At 37.2% G+C, this 26,541-nt stretch overlaps 1 protein-coding gene across 5 annotated transcripts; it reads left to right on the top strand.

Moving 5' to 3' along the window:
- Window positions 1–1,205: 1,205 nt before the first annotated feature.
- GGNBP2 (gametogenetin binding protein 2) lies at window positions 1,206–25,338 on the top strand. 5 transcript variants are annotated; one of them, XM_051994089.1, is made up of 14 exons: window positions 1,206–1,402; window positions 8,056–8,136; window positions 9,380–9,633; window positions 10,476–10,574; window positions 12,333–12,458; window positions 12,552–12,665; window positions 18,602–18,805; window positions 19,997–20,171; window positions 21,041–21,235; window positions 21,756–21,903; window positions 22,054–22,179; window positions 22,269–22,417; window positions 22,779–23,027; window positions 24,680–25,338. In XM_051994089.1, the coding sequence occupies exons 1-14, from the start codon at window positions 1,310–1,312 to the stop codon at window positions 24,881–24,883; spliced, it is 2,217 nt and encodes a 738-aa protein (XP_051850049.1). In that variant the 5' UTR covers window positions 1,206–1,309; the 3' UTR covers window positions 24,884–25,338. The 5 variants fall into 5 exon arrangements, with proteins under 5 accessions (XP_051850049.1, XP_051850048.1, XP_051850051.1 ...); XM_051994088.1 differs by having other exon boundaries at window positions 18,602–18,811; XM_051994091.1 differs by lacking the exon at window positions 12,333–12,458.
- Window positions 25,339–26,541: the final 1,203 nt, after the last annotated feature.

The following is a 26,541-nucleotide window of genomic DNA, read 5'->3' as shown; positions in this document are numbered from 1 at the left end:
GCCTGCCCGCCTACCCTGGACTGGCCTCGGTAGGCGGCTCCTGCTCCCGCCCCCCATCCCCGTTTTGGGTTGATTTAACGCAGTAATTTGGGGTGCGGACGTGGGTCAGAGGTCAAGACCGGCAGTCCCGGTTCCGAGGACCGAGCTGCAGCTACGGCCGTTGAGGACGCCGGGTAGGGCCGGTTACGATAGGAGAGGCTCCCGCGCGCGGCCGTTGGCTGGCGGGAATCTCGCGAGAGGGGGCGGGGCCCCGGGAGGTAGGTGTCTTCTCCCTCCCCCCCTCCCAGCCCCTCCCCTCTGTCCTGGTGCTCTCTCCCTCCCCCTTCCCCTCCTCCCTCCCCACGCGGCGCGAGCGGCTGACAGACCCGGGAGAGGAAACGGCCCGCAGAGCCGCGCTCCCGCCCAGCCCAGCCCGGCCCCGCCCAGGGCCTCGTTAGCCGGTAATGGGGAAGGTTGGAGTGCTAGGCAGGGATAGCTAGGGCCTGGGCTAGGTAGAGGAGCGGGGTGAGGAGCTCGGGGCGCCTCCGGTCCCTGCCCTGCCTGGGGCTTCGGGAGGGGGGATGGGAAAGACTCCGACCCCAGCGCCCCCGGAGGTTCGGGGCGGGGCCCGACCCCTCCCTGGGGCGGGGCCGCGCTGGGCAACGGCGAGCCGGAGCCGCGCCTGGGAGTGGGGACTGACAGGGCGGGAGCGCGCCTGGTTTGCGGGGGCGCGCCTGGAAGGGGAGGACAGGGAAAGGAGGGGGGAGCACGCGCGGTGGCGGGAGGCGGCAGGTCAGAGCAGGTGCTGGAGCCGGGCCCAGCCTGGGCCAGGGGAGCCTGACAACCAGGCCGGGGGAGGAGGGGCTGGCCTCTGAACTCTGGGACGGGCGGGGCCCGGGACTGCGGCGGCTCTGACTGGCTGGGGAAGTCCCCTCTCTGGCGGGTCTCTTCCGCCGCCTGGTGTTCCTGACAGGAGGCCGGCTTGAAGGCGTGGGCGGAGAACAGGAGGGGGGCGGAGGGAGGCGACGGGAGGGCGGGTTCGGGCGTTTCTTGACGCTGATTGGCTCCGCGCGTGTTGAATCAGGCGATGGAAAACGCTGAGTCCGTGCGCGGCCTCCCTTCTCCCTCCCCCGGTGGCGAATGTGCGGCGCCGCGGCGGCCTCGCTTTACGCTCGCGGGGTTTGGCTGTTGCAGGCAGGAGCAGGGAGGAGGCGGCAGTAGCAGCAGGAGCGGCAGCGGCGGCGGTAGCGGCAGCGGCAGCAGCGGCGGCGGCGGCGGCTGGGAAGCGGTCGTGACGGCGGCGACAGCGGCGGCGGCCACATCGGAGACGATGGCGCGGCTGGTGGCAGTGTGCAGAGACGGGGAGGAGGAGTTCCCCTTCGAGAGGAGGCAGATTCCCCTCTACATAGACGACACCCTCACGGTGAGCGGGCCGGGCCGGGTTGGGCCGGCCTGGCCTCTCCCCCCTCTCCCTCTCCGCCGCCTTGGCAGCTGTTTCCCCCATTCCCCCGCCCCCAGGCCGAGAGCTGCGCACTGGAGAAAGACGAGGGTGTTGCAATTCGTAGGCGAGGCCTTTCTCTGCAGGCCCGACTCTCCCTCCCTGCCCCAGGTTGGACAGGGCCGCCTCGGCCCCATCAGGCCGCTTCTCGCCCCTTTACTCTTTTTCGCCATTCTGTCCCACCTCTCCACCCTTTGGAGTTCGTCTCCTTCCAGGAAATATGCCCCAGTTCAGAGCAGACGCCTTGTAACAGGAACGCTAGAGCCACGGGCATTTTAGGGCCTATCTCAGAAACCACCAGCCCCCGAGGAGACTTAATGATTATCTGCAACTGTCACAGCTGGGCTGCTACCGCCTGACTGTTTGTATTTCATTATGTGTGGCACTGTACCGGCAAATACTGAAGTTGACAGGCATGTCTAAGCCAGTCAGGAACATTTTCACCAAATCATTTTTATTTAGCTCTTGCCTTGTTTTAACATTAACCTGGGGTGGGGGGTGGGGTGGGGGATGAAAAAAGGTCTATACTTTCTTCTTTGAATTAGTCTAACGCGTTTTAGAAACTATTTGGGAAATGGTTTTTCTCACTAGGTTGTCTTTTGAATAGATGTGCTAGGTGTTCAAAAACCGAAACATCGTGTTTAATTTTCCAGTTATTTAGAACCTTTTTTTTTTTGAGGTATAAATCTAAAAAAGCCACTTCCTGTGATTGGGTGGTTTACAGTTCTTTTCAAGAGTTAATAGTCCTACAGTATTATCTGGCTCTGTTTTTACTATATGAAAAAAAGATATTTCCTTTTGGAGGAAATGGCAAAAACTTGCAATTGAATCTTACCAGGAAATAAAGAGTGCAATTGCTTGTCACTATTTTTAAAGATCTTTGATCAACGTTTTTCTCTTTTGAAATTTGATTTTGGTATCCTGTACTACCCAAGCTTGTTAGAGTTCAGAGCTAGATTTGAATGAAAATAAAATTATTTTCAGAACAAAGGTTTATGTGTTTCAAATTTATATTGTCTGTTAATTAATTTTATGTGTAGTTGTGAAAATGCCAAATGCCACCTAAAATTTACAATAGCTGTTAAAATGCAAGTCATTGCTAGAGATGCCACTCTTGTTAGCCAGTATCAAGACTGGTTTGAGGTGCAGCACTTCTGTTTAAAATGGAAAAGTGTGACTGAGTTAACTGGATAATTGGTTGGAGTGTTCAAAACAAAAAGCTATAATTATAATTAGTCTGGATACTTTTCCCTGGGAAAAAGAGTGGAGTGCTTTCTGTTGTCTTAAGACTGAAGGAAAGAGGATTTATTCCTATTGATATCAGTCAGTAGATCTATGTTTTGAATAGGTTTTCTGAGTTCTATATGAAAAATTTAGTGAAGCATCTTTGATATTTTAAGTGGTCCCATTGATGCCTTATGATAAATGTTCATGCAATTAATGCTCATGCAAACATTGTGTGTACTTCTTTTTGTTTATCCCAAAATATCCTTTCCCTTAGGATCTTGAAGTTAAAAACATTTCATAGAGAATAAAGAGGAAGGAGAAGAGATTGGATGTAAGGAAGATTGTATGAGGCTAATCACAAAAATGTGGATATTTAATGAATTTAAAACATTCAGTCTTCCATGAATCCATTTTAACTTTAGCTCCTTGTGAAGAATGATACACTAATAGCTCAACATTTGAAGATATTACATTAATAGCTCAACATTTGAAAATATTTGAGGGTTGTCTTGAGCATTTGTCAATAATGATTTAAAATTTTACCTTTTTTGGGGTGGGGGGAAAGCTTTCTCCCTCCCCCCAAAAAAATGTCCTTTTGAACATTTTATACTTCTTTAAAAATTGGATTTTGCCTACTTGTAGGTTTTATCTTGCTTCTTGAGTTTAGTATCAGGAAAAAGAAAGCTGCAAGTAATTGGTTTAATTTAAGCTGCATTCCTTAAAGAAATGCATTTTATGTTGGGAAAATGTGAATCTCTTTAGGAATTTAACATTTTAATTGTTAAATATTTTTTAGTGAAATTTTTTCCTCAAATATACCATAATGGAAGAAATAAGCTTCTTGCAGATCCCTTTCTCTCTCCCTAATATGTTAAGAGAAATAAGCAAAACCAGTCACCTGTAGAGGGGGGGAAACGGGGATAACAAGGCAAAGGCAGTTAAGAAGGAACAGACCTTGTAAATGGTAGCTTTGTAAGAGAGATGGTGTGGTCAGCATTTTTGAGAAATAGTTTTAGGTAATGGTCTTTATGAAGTTCCTTGAGTTTGAGCTATGGTTCCCTTTATTCGTTGATAAAGTTCTGAGCAAAGTATGTTCTCTGGAAAAAACATTGGTGCATTTTTAGTAGTTGTCATCAGTATTGATTGCTTCTTAGTAGCCATGTGTTTAGTGGATTCTGATTCTAATATGCTTATGAAACAGTAACAGTGGATGGGAGACAAGGAAATTGTAGAATTTTAGAAATATTTCTAGAAATTTTGAAAAGTTGATTTTTCTTAATAGCCAGCTTATAATCAAGTGGGATATATATATTAAGTTGGGGGGAGTAGGAAACGACATTTAATAGCATGGGTTGAAGGTTAATAGAGTTTTAATTTATATTTATCATTAATAGAGTGGAACCAGCAAAATCTGACTATTTTTCCAATGTGAAATGCTCATCACTCTTTTCAAAAATGGGTTTTTGTTAGACTCCTAGACAGATTTTAATCTAAATTCTATTTAGACTCAATCTAGAGTCTCAACCTTGAAGGCTTTTAAAAGAAGTAATCTCAGGTTGTACAAAGGCCTCCTAATGCTGAATGTTACAGTGATGTATGTAACATAAATAAGTATAGTAAGAGTTTAGGAAGATGTATTTTGAACACTTTAGTCCAATGCTATAGTATATAGGCATTTTGTCTTTCTTGAGAAAGAATCCTAAAGATTAGTATTATAGATTATTTAGGATATCATTGATCTGTCTGCATTAACATGCTGCATTAATTGTTAGAATTATAAACTTAGAAAATGCCAGGAACACAGATTTGCATTTTAGTGAAACCTTTGGAGAGTTGGGATATTTAAAATTTCCATAAAGATATGTTAGACTTTGTATATGATAAATGTACATCTACTTGGAGGTCTGTATTTAGTGTGCTACCAAAAGGTATGTGGTTTCATGTTTTCTCTTTGGATTCTGATTCAATAGCATTGGAATGTATTTTGTAGAAAGGGATTATGTTGTAAATAAAAGGTGAAAGAAGAAATTTGGAGTGAATAAAAAAGCATTTATTAACCATTTACTATGTGCTGGGTGCTGGGAGTATAGAGAAGAAGTAAGACAGGCTACTCTTAAGGAGCACTCAACCTCTAATGAAGGAGAGAGGGGAGGACAGGATACAGGGGGCAGCAGGAAGCAGCACATAATACTCAGCTGTTGCAGAAATCTTAAGGGTGCAGCAGAGGGCTTAGAGGGATGGCAAGATCAGGGAGTCCTTTTAGTGGAATACAAATGAAAATAATTTGGATACGTGTACTCACTTGCTATCTGTACAACAGGAAAATAATCCAAAAATTGGGGAAGGGAATAATAGGAAGCACCTACTCTGGGTCAGAAACTATGCTAAGTGCTTTGCAAATATCTCATTTGATCTTGAGAGCAATCCTATGCAGAATATCTTCTGTTCTATGTTTAAGTGAGTTCACTTACCGATTTTTGACAGTACTGTTAGGTCATCTAAAAAGTGATTTTAAAGAATAGAAAGCAAAATAGCAAAAAAAAAAAAAAAAAAAAAAAAAAGGAAAAAAAATCTTTTTCTTTTTCCTCTGTTAGGTAGTTAATGGCACATAGTACCTTATATAGAATTTGGCGAAAATGCTGCCAAGGCAAAAGACACTGTTGAAAATAAATCATTTACCTCGTAAATATTGGGTATTTGATAAAATCACTGCAAGGGGAATTACCTTGCTTAGACTGGCAAAATCCAGAATGGATACAGTACAGGATATGTTGGTGATATAATAACGATCTATAATCAAATGTAAGGGTTCATAAATAACCATATTGCTTTCCCTCTAAGATTCTCTAGTTTTTAATCTTGTTAGTACATAGCTGTTTGAATGTCTTCCCTATTAGACTGTGAGCTCTTTATGAGCAAGGATTTGCCCTCCCCCTCCCCCCTTTTATATCCTCAGGGCTTACTAAGCACAGTGCCAGGTTCCTATTAGGTGCTTAATAAATGCTTCTTGTGAATAAACGTTCTGATGAACATCAAAGTCTGTAATAAGCTTTTTTTTGTTATTGGTTTATTCTACTTTCTTAAGACAGCAAAACATTATTAGAAGGGGAAAAAATCAGTTCTCATAATATAGTTAGAACTTGGGCTATCATACACTGGGTCTTCAAGTTTGTAGCTTTAAAATCAAACTCACTCCAAGTCTTCCCAAATTGATATTCTGGGCTCTTAATAAATGCTTGTTGACTTGTTTAAAACACTGGAACTAATGAACTAATAAATTTTATTTAATTGGACATAAAGCATAATGTCCAGTTTCAACAGTGTGGTAATATCTCAGTTCAGGAGGTAAAGGATGCACATTTTAAATAGTCTGCATAAGTAGATAGGTGTGAAAGGGCCTGTTGCTTCTATTAGATCACATAATTCCACAAATTTGTTCTACTACTTAATTACTTGCTAAATAAATTTATTTTTATATAGAAAATCAAACCCTAAAACTGCAGTGACTCCAGTATGTAATTTTGTATTTTTCTTATCAGTTAAGTTCATTTGATAACCAGCTTGTTATTAAATGGCCCAGTGGAAATAAGCTAGAGTTGAATTCAGTCAATTCTCATGCTAAAAGAAACAGGAATATTAATAGTTAAAAATTCCTGGGTAAAGTAAGGATTTTGGATTAACTTGTGTTTTTTCCTTATTGAACCATTTAAAGTTGCATTAGCCAAATTAAGATAAATAACTTGAGTTCATCATTATTCTGCTACTTTACACCCTAGTAAAAAAGCCTGAACAGGCCACCTATGGAGAGAACTAGAAACAAACAAACAAAAAAGTTAATCATTAAACTGGATAATCAGCCCTTGAGCGATTTAGATTTGACCATCTAAGACCAGTGTATTTAAGGAAAGATGACTGATCTTTAAAAAAAAGTTAGAGACTTGGAAGGAACATGCTAATGCATGTGATGGACATGATGTTTTTATTACTAAATTATTTTGCTTTTAAAATCAGTGTCTGCCTCTTCACATGTAGATCTCCTATTAGGTATAATAATCTAGTTTTCAATCACCCTTATAGAAAAACAGGTAATGATTGCCTTAATGTTAGAGGTACTGAAGGACATTACTATAAATAGAGCAATTGATACCTTGCTTAACTGAATCCTTTGGGATTGTCTTCACAAGAAATTTTCGAAAATCACAAATTAAGTAAGTAAAACAACTTACATTTGTGGTAAATGATAAGTCGGATTTTTTTTGTTCTTGGAAGCTACCCAGGTGAAGGTAAACAAGGGTTACAGAAGTTGAAGTGAATTTGTTACACCCCACCCCAGATTTCCCCTTCACTATTTAAAGCTGCCTTACTTTCTTCCATCACCTTCATATCACTCATAAGTTGTTTCGGGGGTTACCTCAACCCAGCATTTGTATTTTAAGCCAAGTAATTATGGAATGAATGTTCTTTTGTAGTTTCTCAAAATGAAGAATATCAGGAATAGGTGGAAAAATAAGGGTTAGGAATGCCCTGAAAATAATGGATTGAAGAAGAGAGCAATCTTGATGTACTGGGAAAAACATTGAATTGAGAGTCAGATTGGTCTGAATCCAGCCAAAATGTCTTTCTAGCGATATCCTTGGCAGAAGCACTTAACCTCCTTTGCCTTCAGGCTTCTTATCTATATAATGAGTAAGTTAAACAGTGACTTCTGAGGTTCCTTCTAACTCTAGATCTTTGGTCCCCCAGAAAGCTACTTATTTTTCTGGGTACTATCTGGGATCACTTGGTCTTCACCTTCTCCCTAGAACTTGTTCTCTCTTCTGCCCTGGCATAGCTTATATTGCAGACTTCCCTAACAAAAGTTATGACCCTTCTTTCCACCCTTATATCCTCAGACTCCTCATTTCTTATCTGATGCATTAGCTTGTAATAGTGACCTTTTCATACCATAATTCTTGCTTATGTAAATATTTGAATTTTTTTCCCTATAGCGGTTGTTTTTTACTTAGCAGTCAGGCCTGGTTATAAGCTTTTCTGCACTTGATATGTAGTGTATCATTGATACTCGTATCTTTTCAAACATATGGTGTAGGACCTTCTAGAGCTTACATTTTTGTTAGTATGCCCTGAGAGAATTCATGGTTACTACTTTATTTTTCTGAGGCATCATTAGGACTTGCTTAGGAATTTAAAGCCCGATATTGGTATCCCGTTCATGCAAATCTGTCCTTATATATTGCCATTCAGCCCATGAATTAGTAAACACTGCTTTGTGTGTTTGAAGAATGGGGAAAGAATTTTGGCATGAATATTTTTGGGTTTTTTATTTTTATTTTTATTTTTTTAATTTTAAGATGGTGATGGAATTTCCTGATAATGTGCTAAATCTTGATGGGCATCAGAATAACGGTGCACAACTAAAGCAGTTCATTCAGGTAAAGTTTTTAATATTATTGCATTAGGTTTTTGCTAAATGTAATCCTGTAATAAGTTAACTTGATATAGCTGAGCAAATTGTATTGACTTTGTAGTTTTATAGTTATGGTCTTTCTTTGACTATTACAGTGAATGATCATAAATGATATCATGCAAAAGAAATTTTGTATTTTGGACTTGAAATTTCCAAATCTTCTTTGTTGTCTTTGTCTTTTGAAGGAGGAGGCAGCCACACTAAATGATGAGGGTTTTGTTGTTGTTGTTGTTGTTGTTTTTTATATGAATCTTGTAATGTGAGAAGCTAAATAAAATTTTATAGCTAATTTTTTGATCATTGTTTCATTTTGAAACTGACATAGATGTGAACAGAATAACACTGGGTATTGAATTGTCCTTCACAAGGCAAACTGTATAGTTTGTGTTATACATTTTAATTCAGAGTTCCAGAAAATTGTGAATGAAAGCTTAAATGCAAGTGTGAATTGTTTCTTAACAGTTGACTGTCTTATTCTACATTCCTTTTCATAACTGAGGACATTAGTAGTAATATAAATAACAATTTGCAAGAGAAAACACTTCACTTAGAACAAGTAATAGTTTTTATGTTGATTTATAACAGTGGTCTCCAACCTTTTTGATCTCCTGTTCCTAATAAATTTTTTTTTCCTGGTGAGTTTGCTGAAGGGTTGAGGGGGGATGGTAAGTTTGCCAGTGGTACCTGGGAACAGTTAAATTATATACCTGGCTTAGAAAGGGTAAATTGAAAATTCACACTTTGCAAAAGTCGAATTTTGTGGGAAAGTACTGGGTAAAGGGATAGCTAGCTTCTTTTGGAGATGAGCCCTAATGACATTCTTATCTCGGGGAGGGTAGCATGTGATCCATTTTCCTAATGTACAGTTGATTGTTCACATATTCCTTAGGGTCATGTCATAGAACCACCCCCATTTTGGAAATCACTAATATATAGTATCATGTTTATTTCCTTTTCTATATCAACATTATCTCCTAGAGAAATACTAAAATACTAAACTTGTAATTCATTTGAATTTTCACCTTAAAGATGTCAGTTAATTCTTAATTTTTTAAAATGTTTTTATTCTTGAGCAGTAGATGATACTTTATTTGGAAAACATTTGTGCTATATCAGTGTATAGGTTTTTTTTTTTTTTTTATAACAGTGTTACCTATTAGTATTTTTGAAGGACTTGTTTTCATTTTTGCTTTCCCTTTTGCTCTCAGCGACATAGCATGCTTAAGCAGCAAGATCTCAATATTGCCATGATGGTGACATCGCGTGAAGTCTTGAGTGCACTTTCTCAGCTTGTCCCATGTGTTGGTTGTCGTCGCAGTGTGGAGCGCCTCTTTTCCCAGCTTGTAGAGTCGGGAAATCCTGCCCTTGAGCCTCTTACTGTAGGGCCCAAGGGAGTCCTTTCTGTTACTCGAAGCTGTATGACTGATGCAAAGAAGCTTTATACGTTATTTTATGTGCATGGGTAAGTCAAACAAAGAAAAATGGCTGGCTTAAATTGTGATTTTTGACAATTGCTTTCAAAGACTGGATAAAACGTTTCACACATTTGCCTAAGAAGCTTGTCATTGTCTCACAGTGGGGCATGTATGTGGATGCTGATGCTGAAATGATATGTAATGATCAAAATAATGCTTGTCGCAGTAACGGTATTTTTTACTTGGTTTGGTGGCATAGCTTTGTGGGAAGATAAGTCTTTAAAACTGCCAAGTGATGGTAGATGTAATGTTTTTCAGTGTTAGAGAAGGGAGGAAAAACTATATAAAGTAGTTTATGTGTTTTCTTCATTAAATCAGCTTTTGGTCTAGTGCAGAAGTTTTTAGTCTAGGGCCCTTTTAAAAAATATTTTGGAAATTGCATTTTGATATGGTAGGGCTTTTTTATGATCTTTTGCATTTTATTTTATGTATTTAAAACATTTGTTCATAAGTGTAACCAGGCTGCCAAAGCGGTCTGTGACGCAAAAAATATTAAGAACCCTCTAGTGTGCAATAGTGAATAGGGAGATAATCTTAAAGCCTAGAAGACCTGGCTTCAAGTCCCTTTTATTAATTATATTGCCTAGCTATTGGATTATTGTGAAGAATAAATGAGATATGGTATAGATATTCTGTAATTGCTAGATATTATTGTCATAATCATCATGATGGCAAAAACTAAAATGATTAAACTCTTTAGAAGAGAAATTTATATTAATAAAAAACTGACTTAATAGTTTAATCTCATATTGGCTGATTCATGGATCCAGAGTGGAATGATATAGTCTTCAGTATCCAAATAATCCTTGACATGTTTGCTTTTATATAGGTCCAAACTAAATGACATGATAGATGCAATTCCAAAAAGTAAGAAGAACAAGAGATGTCAATTGCACTCCTTAGATACACACAAACCAAAACCTTTGGGGTAAGTTTACTTGAACACAAAGATTATATTTCTCATAGTTAAAATTATAAATATTAAGTAAATTCAATGATCAGTGGCCAAGAAAAACATGTTTCTTCACATAGTTGATTATACATTTTCCACAAATGTCAATCTGAGTATTCTTCTTTTAAGACTTTTTGCCTTGATATTTTGAACACATTTGATCATAAAGTATATTTTTGCATTAGAACTTTTTAAGTTTTTGGAAGGGAATTGATCCCTAACATAAATTTTGTTGTTATTAATTTTATTTTAGTAAGTGTATGTATTTTTTTGTAACCATTTGAATCCTGGCAATAACTTTTAAGTATAAATGATTGTTTCCTTAAATTGTGTTAATGACCTAACTTTTATTTGTAAACCATTCTTTGGAGTTAGTATCCAATAGGCTGTCCCTTCTTGATTAAATCACTATTGAATCTTTTTCAGAAATTAACTTCTAGAGACACAAACCTAATGTATGGTTCTTCACTTATTCCGTACTATCTTTCCATGACTGGGCAAAGTGTCCTAGGTAGCTACTGGGAAGTGACCCCTGCTTATACTTAGGATGGAATATAAATTAAAGTTAGGCTTTTTCTTTCATCTTTTAAAAACCAAGTCATGTCAAGAAAACGAGTGTGATTAGTACTACTGTTCTTATAAATTAAGGTGTCAACTCTATAAAATAGAACTGAATTAAAGTCAGTTTTAATTTTCTTGGTTTGACTTTGAACACATTCTCTTATATTGAAAGAAAGGAAGAAATAAATGCACCACTCATTTTATATGCCTGTGATTTTTGTTAATTTTTCTTATCCCCTGAGGTAGACTCTTAATGTTCTATCTGATGCAGTTTGCTACTTAGATAAGGAAGTAGCTGCTGTATGAGTGGCTGTTAATCAAAATTGTGTTGCAATCTAGTGCATAGTTTGAGTTTAGAAGTCAGGCCTTCAGGGTATTCTAGCAGTGTTTTTAATTGTTCATACTTTTTAGGTGCCACCCAAACTTGTTTGATTACTAAATAGAACCTAAGTAAGTTTTAGATCTACCTAAATCTATTCTTACATCGTTTAAAGCAGATCATAAATAAAATCTATATAGGAAGTGTTTGAAGATAAAGACCTTATACCCTACCACAATCTAGTGATATTAAATCTGACTCTTAGCTACTTTTAAGTTTCTTCCTGGGTAAGAATAACTGCTGGGTTAATTTTAAAAATGTGATTTTTTAAAAATGTTATGAGACTTTTTAGTTAATATTTTGAAATATCATTTAAGCGTTTAGAAAAACATAATGCATAAAATGGTAATGTTTCAAGCCAGTTTGGTTTGATAACACCTTATCTTAGTGGTAACCTTTTCATACTTAAGTACAAATCTCTTGTAGAAAGGTATAATTTTTATTCTAATTTAGATTATCCTCAGTATTACTAGGATACTTAAAATGCACTAGTTATTTTAAAGCACTGAAGTAAGATCAAATTCCATTACCAAAAAAACTTTTGTAACTTTTAAAGATTTATAAGAACTCTTAGCTAGTGACCTACTTATTCTAAGCAATAGTTGTTAACAATAATATAATAGTAGTCCTAACAAATTTTAAGAGTATCTTAGAGTTCATTGTAATAGGGTTTGACCTATATCTCTTAGGATGTAGTTCAAAACAGATTTAGCTTATTTTGTAACTTCTTATAGCTAAAGATTTGTGAGTCTTTGATTTTATATTTGTCTTTTAATACTACTACTATACTACAGTGAAGGGAGCAGTAACAGTGTCAGTTCAGAGAAGCTAAGTACAGATAAGAAAAGTAGTGAAGACCACAGGAAGGACAGCAAGTGTAGGATCATTTTCCATTATGGACCTTTCCAGGGAACTGCCAGGTAAAACAAAGCAATCCTTCACCCTGTTTTTGAATGTGCTATTTTCTGTATATAGGCCATTATTTATATGAGTATTCATTTTTCTTTCTGCAGAGGTTGTTGGATGGATGTGTGGGAACTAATGTCCCAGGAATGCAGGGATGAAGTAGTTTTAATTGATTCTAGTTGTCTTTTAGAAACATTAGAAACCTATCTGCGAAAACACAGGTAAGTCTTAAGATTAAATTGTATTCATATTATTATTATTACTGTGCTTATCCTTCATTTGTTCTCATGAAACATTTTCCAGCACAATTTTCAAAATGACTAGATATAAGTTTACAGCCCTTTCATATTTAACAGCATGGCATAGTGGCTAAAGAGCTAGTCTCATAGCCAGGAAGACCTCGAGTGTAAGTTCTGCTTCTGAAACATACTGGCTCTGTGGCCCTGGGCAAGTCGTTTTCTCTCTCAGTGCTCCAGGCACTGAATGCCCACTGAGATCCTAAGGTGCAAAGCCAGCTGCACTCATTCCTAAGTAGGCAGCATTCTCCAGGTGTTGCAGATAGCAGACCAGATGTAGTAGTGTTATACTCCCCTCCCCCCCTTTTCTAATAGCCCCATTCCTTCCCTAGCCACACTGGGGGAGCCGTTAAGCTCCATACTTTGTCCTAGGCATTGTGCTAGGCACTGAGGATACAAAGATAAAAATGAAACACTCCTTGCCCTCAAGGAGCTTATGCTTTATCAGAGGAGGATACCACATGTACATAAGTGTATATACAAAACAAATAGAAGGTAATTTTTGAGGTGAGGCACTAATAGCTGAGAGATCAGAATAGGAAGTTGGAGGTGTGGAAAGAGGAGTGAATTCCAGGTGTATCAGCCTCTGGGGAAAGGTATAGAAATGGGAGAAACAAAGATCAGTTTGGTTAGATCAAAATGCTTGAAGGGCAGGTAGTGTCTGTGGTTGAAAAGAAGGTAGGTTGGAGCCAAGTTGTGAAAGGCTTTATATGCCAAAGATCCTGAGGTAATAGTTTATTAGATCAGGAAAGTGTTATGTCAGACTTTTGCTTTAGAAAATCAATTGACATTACTGTAGAGGATGGAACAAAGAGGGAAGATCCTTGAGGCAAGGAGTTTAATCAGGCTTAATCAGGTTTAATCAGGTCTAGGTAAGAGGTTAGGGTCCCAACTATTGGGATGACTGAATAGAGTTAAGAGGACAGAAGTGAGAGATACTGAGGCAGAAATGGCATGACAGAGGAACTTTTTAGGTGTGTGATAAAAAAAGAGAGTGAGGAGTAAAAGATGATGTCAAGGAGAAAGATAGCTTTGACATAATTAGGAAGTTTAGGTTATGAGGAGTGGGTTTTTAAGAAAAACCTGAATTCTCTTTTGGACATGTTAAGAGATGCCCACAATCATCCAGGATGAAAATGCCCAGTGGGCATCTGGTGATAATAGAACTGAAGTACAAAAAAGAGCTTATGGCTAGAAATAAAGCCCTATAATATATTAAATCTCTGAATAGAGATTTCATAATATACCTATGGAAGCTGACAAAATCATTGGAAGGAAAGGATGATCGAGTAAAGGACATAGAAGAAATAATCGAGAGAAAAATCAAGAGTGAGTGTCATGAATACTAGTCAGTAATGCCAAATGCTCTTTAGAGACAAAGAAGAATAACTGTTGTGAAAAATCTAGGATTTTGTTGATTCTTGGAGAAAACTGTTTTAGTTGAGTGATGAACTCTACAGCTAGATTGCAAAGAGCTGAGAAAAGAAGGCGACAAAGTAGTTTTTGAAAGAGAAGAGAAAGGCCAGTTACTTGAAGGAGATGATAGGGTCCAGTGAGTGTTGAGTTCCCTCCCCTCCCTCTCATCCCCAAGTTTAGAACATACCTGGACATGTTTGCAGGTAGTAGGAAGGAGCCAAGAGAAAGATTGAGATTAAATATTTGAGCTGGAAAGGGGATGGTCATGGGGTGATCTATTGGAGGAGATGGGGAGGTTGATGGGATTAAGTTAATAAAAGGACTGGCCTTGGGAATAGCAGTGTCCCGCAACCACGAGACCTGCTTTCAGCCCAACCATGCAGCCTACAGAGGAGAGAAATCATTGTGGAGAAGGGGCCCCCTTCCTCATCACTACCACCAGCAACTGCTGATCAGCTGCCACCAACAGGCAGATAGGCACAGGAGTGCCCTGGGACTGGCAACACCCCCAGACCACGGGCCTGCTTCCATTCCAGCACTCACAGCCATCACCCAGGGAGGCAGCCCCTACGGAGAAGGGGGCAGGCATCCTCCACCAGCTTACAGTCAACTGCTATATATGCAGGGCAGGCAAGCCAGCCTAGCTGAAGCAGCAAGGCACCCTGAGGGACAGACAGGAGGCAGCATGTGCCAGGCAAGTCAAATCACCACCTTGACACCATTCCCCCTCAGACCCTGATGGAGACAGCCTGGAACCCTGAACCCAAGAATCTTTGGAATAGCAATGTTTCTAAACCAGTGTCCACAGTCATCATTCTGGGAAGCAGCCCTTGTGGAGATGCAGCAACTGCTCCTGCAGGTGCTACACAGCCACATCTTTTGAAGAGACCCCCAAAAGAAAGCTTTTGTCACCAAAGTCCTTGACACTGTCAAATGGTTCATCAACAGAAACTGATAAAATATTATGACTGAAAATGACATTAAAGAAGAGACATTAACATCTGCTTTGCTGATGCACCCCAAGGAACAGGAAACCTTTCTATCTGATGTCCAGCCGAAACCTTCCATTTGTGTTGTCTCCCATATTAGAATGTGAGCTCCATGAGAGCAAGGACTGTCTTCCTTTTCTATTTGTATCCCCAGCAGTTAACATAGCAGTTTGTACAATGAGCACTTAATAAATGTTTTATTTATTCCTTATGGGAAAGAAAACAAATCCCTCAACAGCTGAAATTATTTTGTCTTTAAATACTACTTAAAAAACCACGAAATTTTAGAGACATGAAACCTCTCCCCTGCTTCTTACCTTAACTAAAACATTTATTAAGTGCTTATTATGGACAAGGCCCTGTAGATACAAACTGTTAGTTATTGTACAGTAATTCTCTTTATGCCTCTGGGATAGGTTTTTTTAGATTTTCTCATTGATAGTAAAACATGATTTAGAATTATTTCAATTCAGGGATTTTTTTATTCACTTTAGTCTTTTAAATCCAATTGTACTGAGTATGTGGTCATATCTGCTTTGAATGATTCCCAAAAACAATTTGTAAACTACTAGGAAAATTTAGAGCAGGCAATTAGGAGTAATCTTATTCCTGTGTGTTTCCAAAAGAAAAAAGTTGATTTTAGAGCTAGCCCTTTACATTTTCAGGTTAAGCTTTTGCTGTAACTACCTCAGTTATAGCATTGGTTTGTAGAATATAATGTTTTTATGGCTTACTCTATTTAGCAAATAGATTTATGTTCAGTGAGTTTTTGATTTGAGGATGCGTAGGTATAGCCAGGAATAGTTAAAACATATAATTAAAGAAGGGAAGTATCTTTATATTTATATAATATAGGTATAGTAATATATAGTAAATATAAAAAATATAGTAAAATAGGTATAGTAATAAGGTAATTACTATGTTGATAAATTTTGATGAATTAATATGTTGATGAATAATTCTTGTCTCACTTGGATCAAGTACTTATTTTCTTTGAGTATTGTATATCTATAGTTAATATCAACACTGTCATGTTTTTATATTTACATAAGGGATGAAGAACCTCAATTTTTAATTTATATATATCTCCTCAATTTTAATAGAAAATGACAACTCAAGTCAAGAATTTTTGCTTTAAAGCAACATATTGGGGCAGATATTGGAATTGAAACTGACTAAACATTTTCTGTCCGTTTCTTACTCTGATGGTTTCTCCTACCTTACTTTATTTGTAGGAGAAACTTCTAAACACCCTGCCTTCTGAATATATATCATAAAAGAAATCACAGTTTATTTTCCAAGATGCCTTGAATTTTAACATTTTTCAAATTTTTTTTTGTCATAACTGAATTATATACTTAAGGGGGGGGGGGTTGAGAATAGCTCAGGTTTATAAGAACTTTATTTTAGCATTTGATTTCTGCCTCCTCAGTTTTTACCAGACAAATAAGTTATAGATAAAATCGCAAAATGCATAATGTGTCCCTGGTAGAGTCTTTTTCTAAGATAAGCTCAGTAGTGAGTATTTGAGTAACAGTTGCTGTCAAATTCTTGATTTGAAACATCTCAAGTCCTTATTTTTTTCCCATTTCTAAATCTTATTTAGATATGATATGAATTATAAGGGATCATTTTTTAGCCTTTTTGTAGAAAATGCATACATATATATGTATATATTATAAACATCCAGATAGTTTCCTCCCTCCCCCTTTTTTTTAAGCAATATGTGAGTTTCTTGAACACAAAGGAGCATAAATTTCATTGTACTACAGAACATTCCAAAAGTCTTAGTGCAATCTTAAGCTTTAATAGCTTAAAATAGATTTTTGAGATAGTATATTAGTGGATTAAATTCTCTCAATAGTGTATCTTTGGACAATGTTCAACTGTAAAATTGCCTTCATTAAGTGACTTAGAAAACTCTTAAAAATCACTATTCTCAATCATATGCAGAGTGCTATTTGCTTCTGTACTTACAATACTACTATTAAACGCAAACCCTAATACTTCATTTGTATAGCAAATTTTTAAGAAAAGTTAAGTTGTACTTCTAACAGTCTGGCATTGTCTATACATAGCCTTCTGAAAAAAAAAATAAAAAACTGCTTCACTGTCATTGCTTTTTTTTTTTTTTTTAATACTGATTTATCTGTTTATTTTTATTGTTAAGGCTGATGAATTTAGGAGTGACAGTGTTATCTTTATAAAGTATCAGTCTCTTTACCAGGTCTACTAAAATGCCTGAATTTGAAAAACGTATTCTTTGAATCAGTCAATGAAAAAGTATTTATTAAGCACTTAGTATGTGCTATAAAAACTGTTCTTGTTAAGTGTTGGGGATACAAATAAAAAAGCAAAGACAGTCCCTGCCCTGAAAGAGCTTATATTCTAAAAGGGGAAATAACACATAGGAAAGGTGGTATGGTCAGGGAAAGGCAATTTTGTACCTAATAGTTAAAAGGGATGGTGAATGGGTTGTAGGAGAGTAGAATTATACCACTCCCCTCCAGCACCAGAAGTGGAGTTGGGGGCTGGGGTGATTAAAAAAAAAAGGGATTCTTAACCCCTAGTTGATAAGAAAATTGTGGAAGAGGGAGCCTGAGTAGAGAGAGTCATGAATATAACATTTATTTCTTTCAGATACATACACCCACCCCCACACACACACCATACATACATACATACATACACACACATTTTAGATTGACATTCCTCAGTCTGATGCTAGTAATCCACATTGTGACAAGATTTTCAGCTGAAAGAATATTAAGACATAAGAAACCTAATCTTTTTTCTCTTATTTAATAATAATACTACTAGCAATTCTATAGCGCTTTAAGGTTTGCAAAGCGCTTTACATATGTTTAATCCTCACAGCCACCCTGTGAGGTGGGTGCTATTATCCCCATTTTACAGATAAGGAAACTGAGGCTGAGAGAGGTTAAGTGACTTGCCCGGGGTCATACAGCTAGTAAGTGAGGCAGGATTCCAACTCGTCTTCCTGACTCCATGTCCAACACTTGTAATAAATTGTTTGTGTAAAGTAGAATTTTAAGACCATATAGGAAATTTTAAAGTGTTTGAATACATTAAAATGCATATTTTAATGGAAACTAAAAATCATCTTTTCATTCAGCATATTCCTAGAGGCTTGCTTAATGATGTAGATTGAGAAAAATGTCTTCATCATTATGCTAATCTACTAAATGAGGCAGAGTGAAGTAGTAGGACCCTGTACTGGGCAGAATTCAGGACACCTGGGTTCTAGTCCCTACTCTATCACTAGCTCTGTTTCTTTGGGCAAGTTGCCTTTTCTTGGCCTCAGTTTTCTCATTTGTAAAATAAGGGAATTGGACTAAATGATCTCTTAAGATCCTTTCCAGTACTAACATTCTTTTGAGTCTACATCATAGCCAATTCTTATTTTGACTGCTTGCCTTTTTAAATTTTTACTAGGTTTTGTACTGACTGCAAAAATAAAGTACTTCGAGCATACAATATTCTTATTGGTGAGCTTGATTGCAGCAAAGAGAAGGGTTATTGTGCTGCACTATATGAAGGCTTGCGGTGCTGTCCACATGAACGACACATACATGTATGCTGTGAAACAGATTTCATTGCACATCTGTTGGGTCGAGCTGAGCCAGAGTTCGCAGGAGGGTATGAGTATGTAATTTGCTAGAATGGGCTATCTAGCGCTTTGCTTCTTTATTTTATTACCGAAAGTTTGTTTCTAAGCCTTGTAAATAAATCTCTTCTGCACCTTTGCCTCATTACATATGCTTAGATATAAAGCCTATGTTTTGAAGTCAGCCTTCATAATACATGTTCTCTTGGTTCTGTCTGTTGATCCAGAAATATTCTTTTCTTTATGACCTAAAAATAGGAAGAAAATGGTTTGTTACTATTGGTTCAGTTCCATGCTCCAAGTTGGATCAAAAGGAGATGGACATTTTTTGTTACATGAATGTCATTTTTCAGTTGAAATGATCTAAAAGTGACTTTTCCATTCATGTGGAATTGTAAAGCTTTAGTATGGGTAATTGCTGTGGATGGGCCTCCAATAGTTTTATGGAAAAACCACTTTTGCTAATGTTGCTCAAGATTATAGGCTTGGCAGCAGGGTATCAGCACTTTGGATAGAATTGCTCTGTTTTTAAGGTAAGCAATTCATGAACTGTGCATGCTCCTTTAAGAAAGGAAAACAAAACCTCCAAACTAAATGTGATCTTTGGCTAGGTATCATGAAAACAAAATTAGGAAAAAATAAAGTTTGTCACTTGTTTTAATTAAGTGCATTCTTAATCCCTTCATTGTTTTGTGTATAGGTGAAGTAGTTTTTCATTTTAGGATCATTTCTCTTTTATAAGAGAGAGAGCTGAATAATTTAGATCTTATCCTTATCTTCCTGCTTCTTAATGTTCCATTTCCAGGTTTTTTGTCATTAGCAAAAACAAAACAAACCAACAATCACCAAAAAAACAAAACAAAACAAACAAACAAAAAAAAAAAACCACTGAATGAGCTGTATTTGACTGGGTAATTCCAAAGTTCTAATTGCTACATAGCATTGTATTGCTATAATCTCCAAGTGCCAGTTCCTGAATTACCATCCTTTTTAGCTGTAGTAAGATTTTAAGTCTCACATGTGTGTTTCTGTGTCTTTGATATCACAGACATGCATGTATCTTTACCTATGCATAGATATACACATCTGTGTATATTTGTAGATATCTAGCTTTCCTACTACATCTTAGTGTTCAGGTTGTTTTAAAATAAACTTGATTATACAAAAGTTTTAATGTGCTAGATTTGTTGGAAAGTCACTGGCTGATTTTAATGCTTTTATAGGCGGAGGGAAAGGCATGCTAAGACAATAGACATAGCCCAAGAAGAAGTTTTGACCTGCCTGGGTATTCATCTTTATGAACGACTGCATCGAATCTGGCAAAAACTGCGGGCTGAAGAGCAGACATGGCAGATGCTTTTCTATCTTGGTGTTGACGCTTTACGCAAGAGTTTTGAGGTATGGAAGGACAATTTTCAGGACGTGAGAATGCTTTATCAAAATATTAAATAAAAGCTTTTCTTTTTTAGCATTTGTATCTGATAATAGGTATCATTTGGTCTTTTTGGAACAGGGGAAACCTAATTTTCTTTTTTCTGATCTACCTACTATTTTTTTACCCTTGGCTTCCTCTCTAGAAAATGGAGGCTAATGATTACTTAACAGGATGTTGTGAGAGAACTAACAAAAGATTGCAAAGCTCTTGACAATACGCAGCTATATAAAAATACATATAATAAAACTTTAAGTACATTTTACATTAAATTTAATATGTTTCCCTTTCTCCACTGTTTTATCATTTAGCTTTCTCTGTCATAGCTCCTTTTGGTGGATTTTTTCCCAGTTGCATTTCTCTTCTACCTTTCCCTGCCTCCTTTAGATAATATATAGCATCTTTTTAGTCTTAATATTATTTAATTTAACCTCTTGGAACACAGCCACTAGTTTGGAAACTTGTAGACTTCAGTTCCACTTGTTTCCACTTATTTGTGTTATTAGATGGAAAGCTGCTCTAAAACTTTTGGTCAAAAATTTTCCCTGTTGTATTTCAAATTTTCCATAAGACTAATCTTCAAATATAGTATACTGTTAGACTTAATTTTCCCCTTCCTTCTCCCTCCCCAATAAGATTGGGCTTATGGGGAATCTTTTGGAAAATTTGTAAAATCTTTAGTTGAAGATAATTTTCTTTTTTGGGGATGGAAACTAATTTTCAAAATTCATTATTAGTTTTTACCTGATAACAATTTAAACTGTTAGATTGGCAAAAAAAAAAAAAAAAAATTATCTGATGGCGTAATCTTTTTTTATTTTTTATTTTTAAATAGATGGCTGTGGAAAAAGTACAGGGTATTAGCCGATTAGAACAACTCTGTGAAGAGTTCTCAGAAGAAGAAAGAGTACGAGAACTCAAGCAAGAAAAGAAGCGCCAAAAAAGGAAGAATAGGCGGAAAAATAAGTGTGTATGTGACATTCCTGCCCCCTTGCAAACAGCAGATGAAAAGGAAATGAGCCAAGAAAAGGTAATTTTTGAATCAACTCATGAGTATTTTGCACCAAAAATTCCTCAAAGAAGCAACTTTAAGACTAGTTTGGTATTTTGGGTTTTTTGTTTGTTTTTGTTTTGTTTTGTTTTTTAGTATTCCTAGTTAAAATTAAATTTTGCTACTAAAGTAAGTAGTAAGTTAGGACAAAAAACATAGCATCTTACTGTTTTGTATACTTGAATTCTTTAACTTTAAAGATAAAATCAGGTAGTAGTATGTCAGCCCACCCTTCAGTGATATGGGATACAGTAAAAAACTTATGTGTTTGATCTACTTGAAATCATCAGGTTTTGAATCTGTCAAGTTGTAGAATATACCTTTGTGTAATTGTTTACTCAAAATTGTACATTTTGGGGCAGGCAGCGGTTGAATGTTTTAGAATATCAAGCTTTCCCTTCGTTTATCCCTTTGTATTACAAATGCTAAGGAAATCATTTAAGTGACTTTTATAATCATTTGTGCCTTGATATAATCATTTGTGCCTTGATCCTTTAAGGAGACAGGCTTTGTGGAAAACAGCTGCAAAGCCTGTGGCAGTACAGAAGAAGGTAACAGCTGCGTAGAAGTAATTGTTACTAATGAAAACACTTCCTGTACCTGTCCAAGTAGTGGCAATCTTTTGGGATCTCCTAAAATAAAAAAAGGTGAGCTATTAAACATGTCTTTGTCTTCACCTTTAGATGAAAGAAAATAAAATCATAGATCTGTAAGTTACAAAATTGTTTTTCTTAGTTGTGAGAAAATTATGTTAAGTATAAGAACAAATTATATTGTAACCTCTGATTTATTCTCAGGTTTATCTCCACACTGTAATGGTAGTGATTGTGGATACTCATCTAGCATGGAAGGGAGTGAGACAGGTTCTCGGGAGGGCTCAGATGTAGCCTGCACTGAAGGCATATGTAACCATGATGAACATGGTAGGTTGAGAATGAACTTTTTGTTTATTTCTCTTATGGTAGCTGATTTTCTTTTAGAGCACATTTGAGAGAGTTACTCCCTCTTTCAGGTGATGATTCCTGTGTTCATCACTGTGATGACAAAGAGGAGGACGGCGATAGCTGTGTGGAATGTTGGGCTAATTCTGAAGAGAATAACATAAAAGGAAAAAACAAAAAGAAGAAAAAGAAAAGCAAAATGTTGAAGTGTGATGAACATGTAGGTATTTGTCTATAGTAAGAATCTCATTGTTCATTTTTATTATTTTAAATAATACACAGCATCTAAAAACTTGTGCTCATTAAGCAAAAAAAATCCTCCTCACAAAAATCCCAAGGATCAGTGTATTTTGTGACTTTCTAAGGTATTTAAGGAACTGTTGTGACTTGTATTTTCTTTGTGTTCTGTCATGTCAGTCTTCTTTTAGAGCTCACCTAAGGTGTTAAGATTCTATTTCAAAGTACTGAACTCATTCATTTTTTCCATAATCTCTCTAAGTACTGTTTCCACATATTTATCAAGGAGTTTTTTCTCTTGAATTGTAATTAATTTGCTTAGTAATTATTTACTGTTATTTCAGATCCAAAAGCTTGGAAGCTGTATTACAGATCCCAGTAATCGAGAGACCTCAGGAAATACCGTGCACACAGTGTTTCACCGTGACAAGACCAAAGATTCGCATGCTGAAAATTGCTGCAGCTCGGAAAAGGGTGGGCAGCCACTGCCTTGGTTTGAACATAGGAAAAACGTACCACAATTTGCAGAACCTGCAGAAGCGTCACTCGGTCCTGACTCTGGAAAAGGTGCCAAGAGCTTAGTTGAACTCCTTGTGAGTATCTTGACATGTGGTGGTGGTATCTGGTCTGTAAACTTGGGGGGAGAGAACTAATGCTTGTGGGGGGGAGGCGCGTGTGGAGTAAAGAGAATCTGAGCCTCTAGGGTTTTGTTTTGTTTTTTTATTGACTGTAGTTATTTTTCTTTAGAAGGGGGCACAGGCTGCTGGAACACCCCTTCTTGGCTTCTCAAAGCATGGTATCTAAATGAGGAGCTGAGTTGTCCTCCATTCTCACCTTCCTGGGAAAGGGAGGGAAAGAAGTTGTTGGAATTTGAGAGTCAATGTTTGGCAAAAAGTTAGCTTTGCAGTATACTTCTCTTGAAAACAAAGGATGTTCAAAATCATCTATGAGACAGGATTATTGCTGGATTTTTTTTTCAATGTCAGTTTATGGGAGCCATTCTTCTAGACAAGGGAGGAATGGGCTGCTTAACCAAAGCTGGATGTGACAGTCCTCCATTGTCTCTTGTTTTATGCCATGAAGAAAAATGGCAAAGCCAGGATATAGGCGAATTGTACCTCACATCATGAAATGAAGACTGTGATGTTGTTAATAATGATAAGGCCCTTTGTGTGATTCTAAGCAGTCAAATCTTATAATGGACTTTTTAGTGGGTTTATAATATGATGCTGTCCCTTGGTGTAGAATTTTTTTCAAGAAACTGGCAAGCAAATGTCTATTAAATATTCTATTAGAAATTTGTTGGGGTTTTTTTTTTGTTGTTGTTGTTGTTTAGTCATTTTCCACTCTTCCATAATTCCATTTTGGGATTTTCTTGACAGAGATATTGGAGTGGTTTGCCATTTCCCTCTCTAGCTCATTTTGACAGATGAGGAAACTGAGACAAGCAGGCAAACCCTGGGACTTGACAAGGGTTACACAGGAGTAACTTGGCTGAAGCCAAATTTGAACTTGAAGTGGGTCTTCCTGATCTCAGACCCAGTACTCTATCTATTAAACCACCTAGCTGCTCCTGTTAGAGATTATTCATGTGGGTCTGTTCAGTGGTTGACAATGCTTGGAAATCCTCTTCCATTAGTTGATACTTTCAGGTAAAGAGATTATGGATTTGAGCTAAAATGTCAAGCAAACCTAAGATTTTAGACCACTTTTTAGTGGTTCTTATTATGAAAGAAATATAGTAGTTCTTGCTGTTCTTGAGTCAGGCTTGGGATTCCTTTATTATTAGGAGTTCTGAGAAAGAAAAGAATTCCCTTAACCATTGCAGGTCAACCCCTGCTCTGCTACTTAGCTCAGGGAATTACCTAGGGTACAAAGAGAAATTGAAACTTGGACAGGGTGCATAACTTGTTGTCTATGTGAGACTGGAAACCAGGGCTTCCTGGCTTTCAGACCTGCCTTCTAGTTTTTACTCCAGGTTGCCATTGTGGTCGTCATTATTGTCATTATTACTGCCATTATTCATCATTATCTTCTAAAGTAGCAATAAAGAGGGATTGCTTGTTTTGATAGTCCTTAATTTTTTTTCTTTAATATTTAAAAGTTTGTTTTTGAAACTCCTTGGATATTAACTGAAACTTAAAAGCCTGCATTTTTTTTTCTTTTCCTCCTACCAGTATGTCCTATATTGTTTCTTCATTATCCGTTTTACGAATCCTAGTTTAATAGTTGCTTTCCTTTGCAGGATGAGTCTGAATGCACTTCAGATGAGGAAATCTTTATCTCACAAGATGAAATACAGTCATTTATGGCAAACAACCAGTCTTTCTACAGCAATAGAGAACAGTACCGACAACATCTGAAGGAGAAATTTAATAAATACTGCCGCTTAAATGATCACAAGAGGCCCATTTGTAGTGGCTGGTTGACAACGGCCGGAGCAAACTAAAATAAATAAAATAGCTCTGTCTTTCATTGAAACACTCAAGATGACTACTGCGCCTTCTCTTTCAAAAACTCTTAATTTAGTGACTTTTGGCAGAATTTTATCTTAAATCAATGTGATTCTTTTCTCTTTTTTGTTTTCGGGGACGTTGGTGGAGGTAACTTCATTAATTTGTTCTTTCTTCAGGCTTGTATGTTTAGTTGAGTAGCTGTGCAAGCCTGCCTTATAATTTAAGCCATCTCTTTTCATTAAATGTTTCTCTTACTGTGAGACTTACAAAAGCAACTTAGTGGCAAAAAGTAATGTTGTACTTATAATTCTGTACAGAAATGATGAGCTGAATATAAGGTTTTACAAAGTAGACATCCACTTGCAAAAAAAATGTTTGGATGTAATATGTTAAAGCGCAATGTGCAAAATTTAAAAATAAAGAATATTTATTAATACGCATAGTACAATTTGGTGTACATGTTTCTACTTAATGTAATAATAGTATTTCCATGTTTAGTTTGCCAATCACCTGACTTGGTTAAATCAACTTGTTTTGAATGGGGGGAGATGATGAGAAAAATCTTCAATGAACATTCATAGAAAAGTTACTTCTAGATTTCAACAAAATAAATCCTTCCCTTGACTGCTTATTTTACTGTGCCTAGTTGATTTGTAAAACAGTTTGAATAACTTTTTTTTAGAAGTCTATTAGAATCCCTTTAAATATACCAGTTATCCCAACTTTTCTGGATATTTCAATTGTTCTCATTAGTATCCTAGTGCTTCTTAAATTCAAAGGTTCGGATTGACCCATAAGAATGAAAACAAAACTTGGCAGATTTTCAACTATGGATTACCTAATAGGGCAATTACTTGCCGATTAAAGCTTAGGATCAGGAGTAGTACTGAGTAGTTAAACACACTGAAGTCTGCATAAATGCATGTTCAGCCTTATCTGGTTTCTAACAATAAAGTCACTGTGGCATTACAGCTTATTGCTGTCACAGGCTGTCTGTGTAAGTACTGAAGGAAGAGAAAGATATTCCCTAAGGAGAGACATTTGGCAAGCCACTTCTCCATTTAAAAATCAGAGACAGTAGCTGAGTAAACACAGGCACTTGGGTGTTTTTTTGATCTGATGTTGTACATACAACACAATGGACAATACCAGCAGATGATTATCAGTATCTCAGTATTCTTAGCATTGTAGGATTGGGGTGAATCTGATATTCAGACTTGAAATGGGGATGATGAGCTGTATGTAGTCTTTTTTTGTGGTTCCTGAAATGTTTTTAAAATCCACAATCTAGAGCAGAAGTTAAGTGAATTCCATGATTTTTCTCTGGCTCCTTTTTTACTCTGTCTTGAAGCTCTAATGATGACTGTTGTCCTGGAGAGAAATCTTGGCTGAGGTCCAGCATCTAAAATTGAGCTGATGGAGATGAATTCTGTCATTTTGTAGACTGGGAAATGTGAAATGTAAAGCCGCAGAGAGTTTTGCAAATTTGCTGGAGGTCATGTGGCTAGTTATAGAGTCAGATCTATAATGTAATTCCAAGTTTCATGTTTTTTTTCCATCATTACATCTACATTTACTTCTTGAACACTTTCTTGAGGGGAAAGGATCATTTGCTGTAGTTTTTCACAGATCTGAGTTGTATACCTTTCCT

Source organism: Antechinus flavipes, chromosome 4 (genome assembly GCF_016432865.1).
Source record: "Antechinus flavipes isolate AdamAnt ecotype Samford, QLD, Australia chromosome 4, AdamAnt_v2, whole genome shotgun sequence".
In the NCBI taxonomy this organism is placed as follows: Eukaryota; Metazoa; Chordata; class Mammalia; order Dasyuromorphia; family Dasyuridae; genus Antechinus; species Antechinus flavipes.
The sequence above is the reverse complement of the archived record's forward strand: the minus strand, read 5'-3'. Positions and strand labels throughout refer to the sequence as shown.